At 38.6% G+C, this 15,097-nt stretch overlaps 1 protein-coding gene across 2 annotated transcripts in view; it reads left to right on the forward strand.

Annotated features, from left to right (window-relative positions):
- The window catches only part of bub1bb (BUB1 mitotic checkpoint serine/threonine kinase Bb), a 70,763-nt gene that overhangs the window by 35,987 nt on the left and 19,679 nt on the right, over nucleotides 1–15,097 (forward strand). The window contains exons 12-18 of one of the 2 annotated variants that reach the window (XM_073040275.1): nucleotides 1,233–1,285; nucleotides 4,560–4,676; nucleotides 5,900–6,034; nucleotides 6,822–6,945; nucleotides 8,519–8,621; nucleotides 9,676–9,947; nucleotides 13,310–13,479. In XM_073040275.1, the coding sequence (XP_072896376.1) occupies nucleotides 1,233–1,285; nucleotides 4,560–4,676; nucleotides 5,900–6,034; nucleotides 6,822–6,945; nucleotides 8,519–8,621; nucleotides 9,676–9,947; nucleotides 13,310–13,479 (974 nt within the window). The remainder of the gene's footprint in view (nucleotides 1–1,232; nucleotides 1,286–4,559; nucleotides 4,677–5,899; nucleotides 6,035–6,821; nucleotides 6,946–8,518; nucleotides 8,622–9,675; nucleotides 9,948–13,309; nucleotides 13,480–15,097) is intronic. The other variant, XM_073040276.1, reaches the window with a different exon arrangement.

Raw genomic sequence — 15,097 nt, forward strand, 5'->3', positions numbered from 1 at the left:
TTGTTACATCAACACCTTTTTAAAAAATATCCCCTGCCACTGCACAAGCTGGTTTATTGAACTTTAATTCCTCATAACGTTTGGGTGAATGACCAAAAATTTGATGTTTTGGCTTCTAAAAACGTTTGTTCCTTCTCTATCAAAATGTTTAATTATACATAGAGCAGCCATGATTTTAGGAAAAGACATTCCAGCTAATGTCACAACTGGTAGCTGTGGAGCAATAAAATTGGGGCTGCTCAAAAGGCCATATTTGAAGGAATGCAGTTATCTCTGGGTTAAAGGACCAAGGCATTAAATTACTCATGAAAATGTCATGGAACTATTTCAAACCTGCACCATGGTGACAATCTTAATGTCAAGTAGTTGCATAATTTAAAGTTTAAAGTAAATTTATTATTGAAGTATATATGTCACCATGTACAACCCAGGGATTAATTTTCTTGTGGGCATAATAAATCTATAATAGAATAATAACCATAATAGAATCAATAATGACTGCACCAACTTGGGCATTCAAGTAGTATGCAAGAGATAGCTGTGCAACTACAATAAATAAATAATAGAGAGCATGAGACAAAGAGTCCTTAAAAAAAAAAAAGTGAGGCCATAGTTTGTGGGAACTGTTCAGTGATGGGTGCGAAGGCATCTCCTCTAGTTCAAGAGCCTGATGATTGAGGGCTAATAACCGTTCCTGAAGCTGGTGGTGTGGGTCATGAGGCTCCTCTACCACCTTCTGATGGCAGCAATGAGCAGAGAACTTGGCCTAATGGGAGCTAATGTAAATCACTGAGCATCATGTTGAGGGATGAGCAAGATTCGGAAATTTGCAGCATGAGTCCTAGCTTATGGAGAATATAGGTAGCCCTTCGTTATGAGGGAGAGGTTAAGTTTCAAGTAAAGGGCCTGTTTTCTAACTTATTTTCCATAGTAAAGCTTTTTTGTTCATGCACACATCAAGAAGTAAGTTAAAGAAAAACTTACCCTCTTTCCCACCCCCCCACCCCCACAAATTCAGGACAAACGTTTCTCAGATTTTTGCAGAAAGGTGTCTATTCTGCAAGGATAAATTTCCATTACCTAACTGGCCATAATATGGAAGAAATAATGAATGCAGGTAAACTTTTCATCTCCTCAGTGTCGTACTTAGGTGCTGATCTTTTCAGAAGTTTTTTTAATCTAAGATTGTTTGAAATCATACTTGATTGTTGATCCACTCCTGTCTTTGACAGATTAAATCAAGATGAAATGAGACAGAAAACTCTGAATCTTTCAAATTACACAGGTAAACATCAGTTATTTTGATTCGTGTTTGTGAGTGTTAACTATATGTAAGCTAGCTGAATTTCACTTCAGACCAGGGCAGTTAGATTCCAATGGCTCTAGATTGCACTCTAAATTTCCCCCCTCTGAATGGACTATTGATTTAATTTGCAAGTGTCTATTTTGGTGCGAATTGCAGTGAAATACCTTTAAAACTCTGAGCTAATTTGCACATTGTTACTTCATTCTACAAGTCCAGTAACAAGATACTGAATTTTTAAACTATGGCAATAATAGGGAGATGGCAGCTCAGTTTGCTTCAGATCTCTGCAATCAGAAATGACCTGGAAAGCAACTTTTTTTTTGCATACCTAACTTTGTAAACTTGCTAATAAGTTTATTGCCAGCAATTGATTTTATTTGAAAGATGTCATCAACTTCTCAAATTATTTTATTTTGTTTTTAATTTGTTTTCAGATAGCCTAATAAAAGCATTTAAAATTTAATTTTAACAATCTGAGACTTTCAAGATTCAACACCAGCAAGTCATCAAAGGTTGTTCAGGGTTTTCTTGGGGTAGGACATCAGGATATGCATTTGTGTTCTGTTCATAATACAGAGCCTGCGCTGCCTTGTAATCGTTCATTTGAACGCAGTGGATCAGGTTGCTTCTGCTCATTTGTAACGAGTACACGCATTTGTAGATCTAGCCAAAACCATCTGCAGCATGATAGGATAGCATTTAGCACAATCACTTTACTGCACCTGCAATCCGGGTTAAATGTCCTGCTGCTGTCTTTAAGGAGTTTTTATGTTCTCCCTATGATCTTGTGGGTTTCCTCCCACTTTCCAATGATGTATGAGTTGGAATGTAGAGAAGCACAACACAACAGACCCTATGTTCAACCAATGAAATTAGTAATGTAGTGATCAACTAAACTAATTCCTTTTGTCTACACAATGTACATGTCCCTCTGGTTTCCCTCATTCATGAGCCTACCTAAATGTTTCTTGAAAGTCCCTAATGTATCTGCCTACCACCATCCCAGGCAGTGTATTCCAGGCACTTAGGAAAAAGATACTGCCTGTCTATTCTATCTATGCCTCTCATAATCTTACAAAACCTCTCAGATCCCTTCTCAGCCTCTGCTGCTCTAGAGCAAACAACCCAAGTTTTTCCACCTCTCATTATAGCACAAGCCCTCTAATCCAGCCATCATCCTGGTAAACCTCTCCAAAGCCTCAACGTATTTCCAATAAGGGGGCCAAACAAAACTGTACGCAGTACTGCAGATGTGGCCTATCCAGAGTGCTAGTAGGTTAATGGATCAAAAGGGAGTAATTGGGCAGCACATGCTCATTGGGCTGGTAGGGTTGTTAGTAAATTGTATCTTTAAATCAGGGGTTCCCAACCAATGGTCCATGGACCCTTGGTTAATGATAAGGCTCCGTGGTATAAAAAAAGTTAGGAACCCCTGCAAATCTCATAACTAAATCTAACCCTGGGTCCCCAACCTGTGGTCCATCGCCCCCTGGTTAATAGTAGGGCTCCATGGCATAAAAATTGTAGGGAACCCCTGTTCTAACCTCACGCCCATTCATTCTCCATCATTAATATCCTTTCCTGAAGTTCAAGAATAAGTTGTCTTTCCTTGGTGTATGTACTGATATGCTACTCTGATCACTTTACACATATGCACAACTGCATCACTTTACACTTAATCACAATTCCAATATCATAATCAAATTTGCTGATGACACCACTGCCTTAGGCTGAATCAAAGGTGGTGATGAATCGGCATATAGGAGGGAGATTGGAAATCTGGTTGAATGGTGCCACACAAACAACCTCTTATTCAATGTCAGCAAGAACAAGGAGTTGATTATTTACTTCAGGAGGAGGAAGCCAGAGGCCCATGAGCCTGTCCATATCTGAGGTGGAGAGCAGCCTTAAATTCTCCAGTGTTACTATTCCAGAGGACTTGTCCTGTGTCCAGCATGCAAGTGCAATTACAAAGAAAGCACAGCAGCACACCTCTACTTAGGAGTTTGCAAAGATGTTATGCTGAATATAATACTTTGACAAACTTCTATAGATATGTGGTGGAGAGTATATTGACTGGCTGCATCACAGCCTAGGTATGGAAACAGCAAATCCTACAAAAGCTGTGGATATGGCCTGGTCCATCACAAGTAAAACCCTCCCCACCATTGAGCACATCTGCACAGAGAGTTGTCCCAGGAAAAGCAGCATCCATCATCAGGAAGTCCCACCACCCAGGTCATGTTCTCTTGTCACTGCTGTCATCTGGAAGAATGTACAGGAGCCTCAGAACTCTCACCACCAGGTACAGGAACAGTTATTACCCCTCAACCCATCAGACTCTTGAACCAAATGGAATAACTTCACTTGCCCTATTATTGAAATGGACTTGCTTTCAAGGACTCTTCATCTCATGTTTATTGGTTATTTATTGGTTTTATTTTCTTTTTTGTATTTACACAGCTATCTTTTGCATACTGGTTGAACCCCCATGTTAGTACAGTCATTATTGATTCTATTATGTTTATTATTCTTTAATGGATTTGAGTACGTCTGCAAGTAAATGAGTCTTGGGGTTGTATATGGTGACATATGTCCTTTGATAATAAATTTACTTTGAACTTTGAATTAATAACATACTGCATGTAATGGAGTACTTTAAGACCATAAGGCAGGAGTAGAATTAGGCCATTGGCCTATTGAGTCTGTTCCACCATTCCATCATGGTTGATTTATTAACCCTCTCAATGTCATTCACCAGCCTAATCCCCAAGAACCCTTTCTAATCAAGAGCCTATCAACCTCCAGTTTAGATATATACCCAATGACTTGACCTCTTCAGCCATCTATAGTAATGACTTCCAAAGATTAACCACTCTTTGGCTAAAGAAATTCCTCATCATTTTTCTAAAGAGATATCCTAATATGAGGCTCTGTGTTCTGGTTCTAGATTTCCTAATATGAGGCTCTGTTCTGTCCACTCTAGATAGTCCTTTCAGTTTTCAATATATTTTAATGAGATCCACCCTCATTTGTCTAAACTCCAGCGAGTAGAGGCCCGGAGCCATCAAATCTCATCATATGTTAACTTTCATTCCTGGGATCATTCTTGTGAACCTGCTCTAGATCTCCTCAGGATATAGTGTTCTCAATGGCGTAGGCTGCTTATAGAACGCATTTTTAAAGTTTTAAGTTTACTTTTAATCTACATCTTCTGACCAATAGCTGCTCATTGAATTTATTTGGTTAACAGATGCTTGCCTGGAAGGTGCTCAATCAAATGTTTCGGTGGAGGTACTTGGTTCATCAGCAAATCACAGCTTACAGCATGTACAGCCATTGGCAACTGTCACTACCAGAGAGGCTTTGGGTGAGAATAATGGCAGCATCTCTTGACATAATTAATTTGATTGGGTCTTACTTTGGCAGTGTTGTGAATTTAATGATTTAAACTCCATCTGAGTCTGAGCAACAGTCATTTAGTCAGTCAATACAAGAGGGATATGTTTTGGCGTGTGGCCAAGTGGTTAAGGCGTTCGTCTAGTGATCTGAAGGTTAGCTGAAGTGGCTGAGGCTGCGTGTGTGTCCTTGAGCAAGGCACTTAACCACACATTGCTCTGCGACGACACCAGTGTCAAGCTGTATAGGTCCTAATGCCCTTCCCTTGGACAACATTGGTGGCATGGAGAGGGGAGACTTGCAGCTTGGGCAACTGCTGGTCTTCCATTTAAAAAAAAACCTTGCCCAGGCTTGCACCCTGGAAACTTTCCAAGGCGCAAATCCATGGTCTATCGAGACTAACGGAAGCCCTTTATTACAAGAGTAATAAATGCCTCTCACTGCCTGGGGTTACAGTACCAAAGATCATGATTGAACCCAGGCCACTGGAGCTGAGCAGAGATCATTAGTGGAGTGGAGGAGGCACGAATGCAAGAGGGGGGGACATGGATTAATGGCCCACAGCCACCTGCCTTTGCTTCAGGTATGAATCCAGCTGTTGTATTATTTCGCTTTCTCCTTCAGCTTCAGTTTTATCAGCATATGTCAATGTTTGCATTGTCTCCACAAAGACTATGGTAGTCACTTCTATCAATGCTATCACAAATGCATTTGTCACAGGTGTTCACAGTGAGGTTAAGTAGGTTTACCTCCAGCTGATTCATTCACAGTCTGCCACAAACCCAGTCTGGACTTCATGCTGTACCCTTCATGACTGACAACTATGTTAGTTACCAAGCCATTCTTAATGGAGATTATAGTCACTCACCCATGATAGTGTTTTAGATCATTAGTTACTATTGCAAAAATGAGCAATTGTATTTGAGTGATCTCCCCTCCCCCAGAAAAAATAAATCTTATTGAAAATCCAGCCCACCATAGTGGTGGCAGCTGATCTCTCTAATGTAGAAGGTTTGAAATAAAGCTTCTTACCAATATCAGCATGTTGCCATCCTATTCCCTTCTGTGGCAATAGGAAAAGTTCAGACAGATTAGAAAATGTTGAAGTCAATTTTAATGTGATGGGGGGGGGGGTGTCAAATCTGGGTGCCCAGTCTGTTTCTTTCATTAAAATCACACTTTTTTTTAGTGCAGATGTCATAACTGATGTATTCCATGCACCAGTTACTTGCTCACAAGAGAATGGAAATCTGTTTGAGACTCTGAGTGCTGGGCCTAGTGTTTGTGATAAAGATAACCTGGCATATGAAGCTCAGTTCATGAAAAATGGTAAGAATTCGGAACCTGGTGAGATCTGGCAAAATCCTATGTTGGATTGCTAAGTAGCACTATTGGGTTGTAAACTCTTCCGAGCTCACTTGAGATTTTTGACTGTATTCTAGTTCTGAATGAAGTAATGCGAGGATATAATTTTCTTTTATTACTAACCACCTGAGCAGACGTATTGGAATTTCATTTTGGTTTACCACCTGCTACATTCTGATATATTCAAGTTAATTGTAATATATTTTGCTGTAGAGTTGGGTGGAGGGTGTGGATTTGGGTTCCCATCTTTCTAGAACCCAAACCAGGTTTCACATAGTATGTTTGTAAAGTTTTGCTGTGAGGGTGCTTCAAGTTAGTTTAGTAGTTTGAATTTGATTACAGTAAAGCTCCATTAACTATTCACACATGGGATTTTAGTGGCAGATCTTTATTTCTCTCAATTTTCTTTTACATGAATGTTATACAGCAGATTAATTTTCCATTGAGTTTAGTGCTACCCCTTGTTAGTTGAAAGACAGCATGGAAGTAGGGCTCTAGTTAATGTAAATGAGTTCAAGAAGCATCGCCCAGTTATCAGATAAGAGCTTTTTAGGGTTGAACTGAACGTAAAGGTTACAGATTTTAATGTATCCGCTTAAGTTGGCTTGTCATGTTTGTTATAAAGATTTCTTAAACGTGAAGGAACAACTTAATGCTCTTGAAGAGATCATTACCTCTTTAGCAAATTTATAATAATGTGCTTTGAACAGCATGGTAGAGGGATGTAATGTAATGCCGTTTCTCTTTGTAGCTGACGAAAACGCTCCAAGTTTTGTTCCAAATCAGATGCCTTCTATTTTCTTTGGGTTGCCACCTACACCAGTACCTTTCACGATATTTGATGAGAATGCAGATGTTGAAGACCAGGAAAACAAGTGAGTCTCTAGAGAATGGAGCACTTTTTATTGTAATCATCTCCTTTCATTATTAGTCTTGCAAAGTTTGCTGGGCATAATGAGCATAGTTCTTTTCATTCCATTCCATATTAATATTTGCAATTCTGTTTTTACTCCACATCCCTAACACATTCAAAGTTAAATTCATTGCAACCTGCTCCAACTATAAAACCTTTTGTCACCTGTTCTGATATCTATTGTCAAATTGTACAAGCATTTTTCAATTACTTTGTTAATAAAATTTTGGTTGAACTTTCCTCCAGATTTTCAAAGTTGAGTTGCTTTGTTTTGCATTCAATAATGACCCCAGTGACTGAAAACATCTGCTGAAAATGAAGCTGTTGTGGGTAGTGATTGTTGCATTTCATGATGGCTTTTGATTTTTCCCCCCAGACTTTCCTTCATGTATTTGATAATTGCACATTGATTGGTCTCAGTTTTATCTTTAAAATGGAGCATGATTTCTGATGCTTTTTTTTTTAAAACCTTAAAAAAATTAAACTGCCCCCTGTATTTTGTGTTGGAAACTTAGTAGTCTTGTTTGAATTTTGGTTTGCAATATTCTTTAAAAAAATTTTTTTGAAAAGGTTCTGTTTCAACACATTCCCAAACCTTGTTTCACTTGATCCAGCACCTTTCCTCAATTTTTTTTCTTGATCTCTAATTTCTCCATTACCTTACCTCCATTACCAATGCCTTAATGAACTGTTTGTCCCACTCTCTTCAGGGAGGAGGCTTAGTATCATCCACAGCAGGAGCACCAGACTCAAAAACAGTTACTTTCCTTAAGCAGCAAGGCCGATCGACATCTCTACCCACTAACTCCTCCACTACTTTATTATTTCCTGTCAGCCACCTTTTGTATAGCCTACCATCACTTAGTGGGCATATGTTATCATGTATATTTATATTGTGTTTTTTTTTACTTAAGTGCTTTATTTTTTGGTGTTTTATTTTGTTCTGCATCAGATCCAGAGTAACAATTATTCTCCTTTACACTTGTGTACAGGAAATGACATTAAACAATTTTAATAATGAATTATCTTTGTTCCAGACGTCTTTAATGTAGGACTGAGATGATCATTCTTGTTGGCAGAAGTACCAATTGGTTTGCCACCTCACCAAGCACATGCAGTTGCAGCAACTGAATAATTGTAGTTTTCATTTATATCGGATTCTATAACTAAGCTGCATGTACTGTTATGACAGTGTGAACTTTTACATTTCCATAACACCTGTCTAGTAGAGAGTGACAGTAGTTTGCATGAGATATTATTGTACATGCTTTTTTTAATTTCTCTATCCCTTTTCTACCTAAATTACCAGGATCAAATCTGTGCTTCTGTTGTTGAGATTAACTGAACTGCTAACTATCTGAGATCTTACTTGAACAATCTAAAGTGAACTCAATGACCAGAGAAGTTCCTTAAATATTTTCCGTGCACATTTCTTTGATGTTTGATTCTACAAATAGATCTTATTGTAGTAATTTAAGTTACTGCCAGAAGTTCAGAAATGCTTATAGGGAATTCTGATTTCACTTTTGTTTAAGACCACCTGCAGACTACTTGAAAAAGAGACCTCACTGGCCACTTTCTGGAATCCTTGTACCTTCCAAGCATGTCCTAACTGAGGGGACCTGTGGTGCTGAATGTGTAAGTAATTATGTACAACTTTTAAAATTAAAACATTTTAAATTGCTGTATAGTTGTCTCTGTATTTGGAACCTACTGAAGCAAGGTAGAAAAACACAACGTTACCGCTTAGTACAGCAACAAGAAAAAGGCAGGAATTAGATTGAAGAAGTTAAGTTTCTAGTAAGGCCAAAAAAAAAGGATTGAAAGGAAACTTCACACTTTTTCTTGAAACTGAGGTTTTTATGAAAGAGAAAAGAAACAATTTCCATTGATGAAACAGTATCCTTTAGTAATTTAGAAGTAATGTTGAAAGAATCAGAAGGGGAAACATTAAGCCAGTAAGTTTTGATTTGAATGTAGCCTGAAGCAGTTTCTATATTAACATTCAAAATAAGTTGAAGAGTGGAGTTTAAGGGATTGATTGAATAACTTTAAAAGATCCAGTGTTAATAAAGTAGGTAAATACCAAACTGTTCATAAGATTGATTATTGTATCTTTTTCCTCTGACACTATTCGGTGGGGTGATTTTAAAATTCTGCCCTTGCTATCTTTATAATACTAAAATCTCACAGATCTGGTGCAATCCAGATCTAATGATATTCTCTCATTTGCTGATTTGTGAATTACTGAAGTCAAGACTCATTATTTGAACTTTTAGTTTCTGAAATTCATTATCTGCTGCATTGAAGGCATTCATCTTGGAAAATACTGTTATTCAATTTTCCCTTAAGTTAGATCACAGCAATTGGTAGACATAGCCAATTTTAGCTGAGGTTTAAGAAATTATTGGTGCATTTGGAGTATCCAAGCATATGTCTTGACTGACAAATTGCTGGAGGAACTCAGCAGTTCAGGCAGCATCGATGGAGGGTAATAAACAATCAGTGCTATAGCTGATGAAGGGTCTTGGCTCAATGTCAACTGTTTCTTCCCCTTTGCAGGTGCTACCTGATCTGTTGAGTTCCTCCAGCATTTTATGTGTGTTTCATATTTTCAACATTTACAGAATCTCTTGTTTATATATGCCTTAATTGTGTACCTGGTCACATAATATTGTTTTTTTTTTGGAAGGATGATTTGGATGGCATTGAACCTATTAATGACGATCACTTTGAGAATAATGACTATCCAAACAAAACATTTGGTCCATTTCCTGAAAATACATGCGACTTCTCCAGAGGAGCACATTTGGTCTCTACCCCTTTTCACCAAAACCCTCTGAATGATGACCAAGACAAGTTAATCAAATGGATCCCCGCTGAAGCTACTAAAAATGCTCTAAGTTCATTGACACCCCTCAAAGAGTCCATGTATGACCAACCTCTGCATATGAAGAAACTGAGGTAAAATTTTGCTTAGAGCCACTAACTTTCTGACCATTTCATTAATGGTGTATAGCTCACTAAATATTGCTACTAGTGATAGGTTCATCGGGGCTGGGGTCAAAATTTAAGCACAACTAAAATTTATTTTTAACGCATTTGAACATGAATACTTTGTTTGAATGAATGACAATAATGCATTCTTCTTGGTGACTGCTTGACTTTTTTTTTAAGCAGCAATTTTATGTATTCTGGGCATAAAGCTTCCAGTGCAGTCATTGAAATGTAAAACGTGCAGCTAATCATCCCAAAAACTGAGCCATGTAGGTTGCTCTCATCTCCTGTATGTAGCCTTGTCAGTCTCAAGCCTTGAATTTTGTAAAGGGCTTATGAATCTGCCACCCTTCCAGGCACTGAGTTTTGAATCTTGTGACTAGGGCAAGATGAAAATGATCTTTTTAATACTTATACCAAGTAACTTGTGTCCCATTGTTTGCCTTATCTAGGCCTCTATTAATTTGATACAGATTTATTGCATCTGCCTCTGTCCTTTATTCCAGAAAGAGCTACTCGGCCTAGTTAATCTCTTTCCGTTCTCTAGTGCAGGTAACATCTTCCTAACATTCTCATAGTGTGGTGATACTGGAGCACGTTGTTTAATTATGACCTAACTAGTGTTTCATGCAGCTCTAGCATGACATCTTTGACTTAGTATTCTATGCCTTCTCCATCTGTCCCTATACTGCCTTAACCATCTTTCCTCTATTCTATTTCACTGATCTGTAAACATTCCTCTCTGTTCAACCACATTTCCCTGGTATCTTACCTTCATATCATGCATTCCCTTTTTATTTTTGCTCTTTGTCCTTCAAGAATTGATTTAAATTATTGCTTTTGTGTCCACTAGCAAATTCACTGATGCCTTGTAGCAGTGTAAACATTATTCTTCACTATCAATCACTTTCAATTTTGGTACTTGTACCAAACAGTTATACTCACTGCCCTGCCCTTCAAGTCCAAGGATATGTACAGTACTGTGCAAAAGTCTTAGGCACATATATGCTGTAGCTAAGGTGTAGCTAAGACTTTTGCTCAATATTGTAGTGATTTTATATATTGCACTGTATTACTGCTGCTGGGGAAAAAAAAATTCATGACTTGTGTGAGTGATGATAAACCTGATTCTGATATCGGTCTGTTTTGTGAATTGCGAGTGGAACGGGGGCAAGGAGAGGAGAATCATGGTTGGGAAAAGGAGAGGGCAGGGAGAGTGGAAAGTATCAGAGAGACATTCTGTAATTATCAATAAATCAGTAGTTTGGAATCACATGACCTTGGTGTCTCAGGGCTGGCTGTGTCTGCACCTGCACCACTAGCACCATCACCCCGGCTCTCCTTCTGTCACCTGTCCCACACGCTTCCCGCAGCACTTGACCATTGCCATTTCCAACATGCTTTGCTCCCGCCAGATTTACAAACTCTCTCCGCTCTACATTGACAAATATAGTACTGTACAAACATCTTATGCACCCTAGCTATATACAGGTGCCAAAGATTTTTGCACAATACTGTATATCATAACAAAATAGCTCCATAACACAGTTCTCTAGCCACTAAAACTTCCATTAACAATTGCTGTTTTAATCCAATTTTTAACCAGCAGCCTGTTTTAATTAATGTGAATTAAAAAAATTAGTCTAACAGTAATTGCTCGCAATTGCTGACTTAAAGGTCCTCTCGTTGACCCCTGTTCTGGCCACCCCCAACAATGAAATATAACCTGGTAATAGAACATAGAATAGTACAGCACGTTACAGGCCCTTCGGCCCACAATGTTGTGCTGACCCTCAAACCCTGCCTCCTATATAACCCCCACCTTAAATTCCTCCATACACCTGTCTAGTAGTCTCTTAAACTTCACTAGTGTATCTGCCTCCACCACTGACTCAGGCAGTGCATTCCACGCACCAACCACTCTGAGTGAAAAACCTTCCTCTAATATCCCCCTTGAATTTCCCTCCCCTAACCTTAAAACCACATCCTCTTGTACTGAGCAGTGGTGTCCTGGGGAAGAGGCGCTGGCTGTCCACTCTGTCTATTCTTCTTAATATCTTGTACACCTTTTTAAATTCACATTAATTAAAACAGGCTGCTGGTTAAAAATTGGATTAAAACAGCAATTGTCTCCTCTCATCCTCCTTCTCTCCAAAGAGTAAAGCCCTTGCTCCCTTAATCTCTGATCATAATCCATACTCTCTAAACCAAGCAGCATCCTGGTAAGTCTCCTCTGTACCCTTTCCAATGCTTCCACATCCTTCCTATAGTGAGGCGACCAGAACTGGACACAGTACTCCCAAGTGTGGCGTGACTAGAGTTTTATAGAGCTGCATCATTACATTGCGACTCTTAAACTCTATCCCTTGACTTATGAAAGCTAACACCCCATAAGCTTTCTTAACTATCCTATCTACCTGTGAGGCAACTTTCAGGGATCTGTGGGCACGTACCCCTAGACCCCTCTGCTCCTCCACACTACCAAGTATCCTGCCATTTACTTTGTACTCTGCCTTGGAGTTTGTCCTTCCAAAGTGTACCACCTCACACTTCTCTGGGTTGAACTCTATCTGCCACTTCTCATCCCACTTCTGCATCCTATCAATGTCTCTCTGCAATCTTTGACAATCCTCTACACTATCTACAACACCACCAACTTTTGTGTTGTCTGCAAACTTGCCAACCCACCCTTCTACCCCCCACATCCTGGTTGTTAATAAAAATCACAAAAAATAGAGGTCCCAGAACAGATCCTTGTGGGACACCACAAGTCACAACCCTCCAATCCGAATGTACTCCCTTCACCACAACCCTCTGCCTTCTGCAGGCAAGCCAATTCTGAATCTACATGGCCAAACTTCCCTGGATCCCATGCCTTCTGATTTTCTGAATAAGCCTACCGTGTGGAACCTTGTCAAATGCCTTACTAAAATCCATGTAGATCACATCCACTGCACTACCCTCATCTATATGCCTGGTCACCTCCTCAAAGAACTCTATCATGGCTGATGTTAGGAAACATTTGTTTACTGGCCTGTATAAAATTGCTTAGGGTAGGGGGATGTAGAAAGTGGGGTGTGGAAATAACAGAACTAAGAGTTTTAAGCACATTACTAATAGGTGGTTGTAATTGGAACTTGGTAGCTATTTAGCCACTCTTATTACCAATGATTATGTTGTAGCCTTTCATTCAAATCTAGCTATTTCCTTCCCATGCTGGTGAATATCAAATATTGAAGATTATAAATACAGTATGAGGTGTATTTGACACACTAGGATGGTTTATTCAATGTTATTTGGATCCATTGTTTGAATGTTTTTTGTTCTAGTCCGATTCAAGAAGCCAGTGAAGAAGGTATGTCTTCTGCAGCCACTACATCTTCCGCAGGCTCCTCCGCTTCAGTGGGTGCACTTTGTGCTATCAGTGACTTGAATGTCTTTGAAAAATCTGAGCCCGACCAGTTAAATTCCTCTGTCTTCAATGCCAATTCTATCTTGGGTATGGCTTTCCTTTGTTTTTACTCTTGAGCTTTTTGAGTGTATTGGTCAAATTAGCTGGCAAAGCAACTGTTCAGTTGCTGTGCTTCACAATGTCACAGAGCAGAATTCACTTTATGGTAGCCATCAATGTGAGATTTTTAACTCTGAAACTGGTGGTGAATTAATTCAAGGTGCTAACTATATAGAAACTGCAGAAAAACTTTGGTTGTTTAAAGTAGGATAGTTTGTGTATATAAGAAAATGGTGAAAGTCATTAAAAATGTTTTAGCATTGCATATTTTTATTTTCCAGAATGTTTTTATTTTCTTAAATTACTAAAAATTGCCTGGTAAAGAAATGTAATCTATTAGTCACAGGGCAAACATGCATGAGATGTTCTTGAGAATGTGATGGTGAAAGCCCTCCCACTGTATTGTTGAGTGAGGAGTTTCATTGTTCAGATCCAGCAGTGATCAAGACTTGGCAATATATTTTCAAGTTTGGATGGTATGACAATTTGAAGAGCATGCTGGTGGTAACATTTCTCTGACCCTGCTGTCATTCATGCTGAAGTTGTGGGCTTGGAAAGAGTAGCCTGAATTGAATTAATATAATCTATAACTTTTTGCGATTTTGTGCACAAAATACCCATATCCCTTGGTGCATCATTCATCTGTAATCTTTCTTGTTGATAAGTCTGCCTTTGAAATTTCTCTTACCGAAATGCATGATCTTCCATTTGTCAGGTTTTTGCATATCTGCTCGAGATCTAATTGTAGGGTCCTAATATCCTCAACACAATGTATTGTCATCCCACCTTTTTTAGAATCATCAGCAAACTTGGATACCTTGGGCTTTTTCCCCCCCCCCCCCCCGCATCCTCTGTTAATGGAAATTGTAAATAATTGAGTGCTAATAACTGATCTTTCCACTAATGACATCATTTCAACCTAAAAAATGACTCATTAATTCCGTATTTTCTGTACAACAACCAATCTTCAGTCTATGCTAATATATTTTCCTCATTACCTGTGCTCTTATCTTATAAACTAGCCTGTAATGTGGCACTTCGTCAAATGTTTTCTGAAGATCCAAATAGATTAAGCACACTACAGCAGCTCTACCTGCTCATCAAATAACTCCTGCAAATTTCTCAAGATTTATCTTGCCTAAGGCCATATTGACTTGGTTTGGTTACATTAAGCTTCTTTAGCTGACTATTTCTTTGATTATAATATTCTAGCATTGTAACTTGGAGGCTTCTCTGCCTTTTAGCCCTGTTAATCTTTCTAATATCTTGTCCCTTGTAGTAACTAAAGATCTTCTATAGTGTTTGATGGAATGCATGCCAGAAAGGAACAATTAATTTAATATAAGGAATGGGGTTAAAGATTTATAATTACTTTAAATATACATTAATCATTTTTGAGCTTAATCGAGTTTATTAAAGGTGAAACCGGACATATTTATCAGAAAAGTAGTGTATTGTAATACTGATAATTGGGAATTTGGTGCTGGATTGACAGATTTTCCAAGCTATTGGCCATTATGTCTATTAGTACATCAAAATAATTCACAATTTAGATTTATTCTGAGAAATTTTCCATTGAACCAGTCAACTTGAAAAGCGTGGCAAC

Source organism: Hemitrygon akajei, chromosome 3, assembly GCF_048418815.1.
Source record: "Hemitrygon akajei chromosome 3, sHemAka1.3, whole genome shotgun sequence".
Classification (NCBI taxonomy): domain Eukaryota; kingdom Metazoa; phylum Chordata; class Chondrichthyes; order Myliobatiformes; family Dasyatidae; genus Hemitrygon; species Hemitrygon akajei.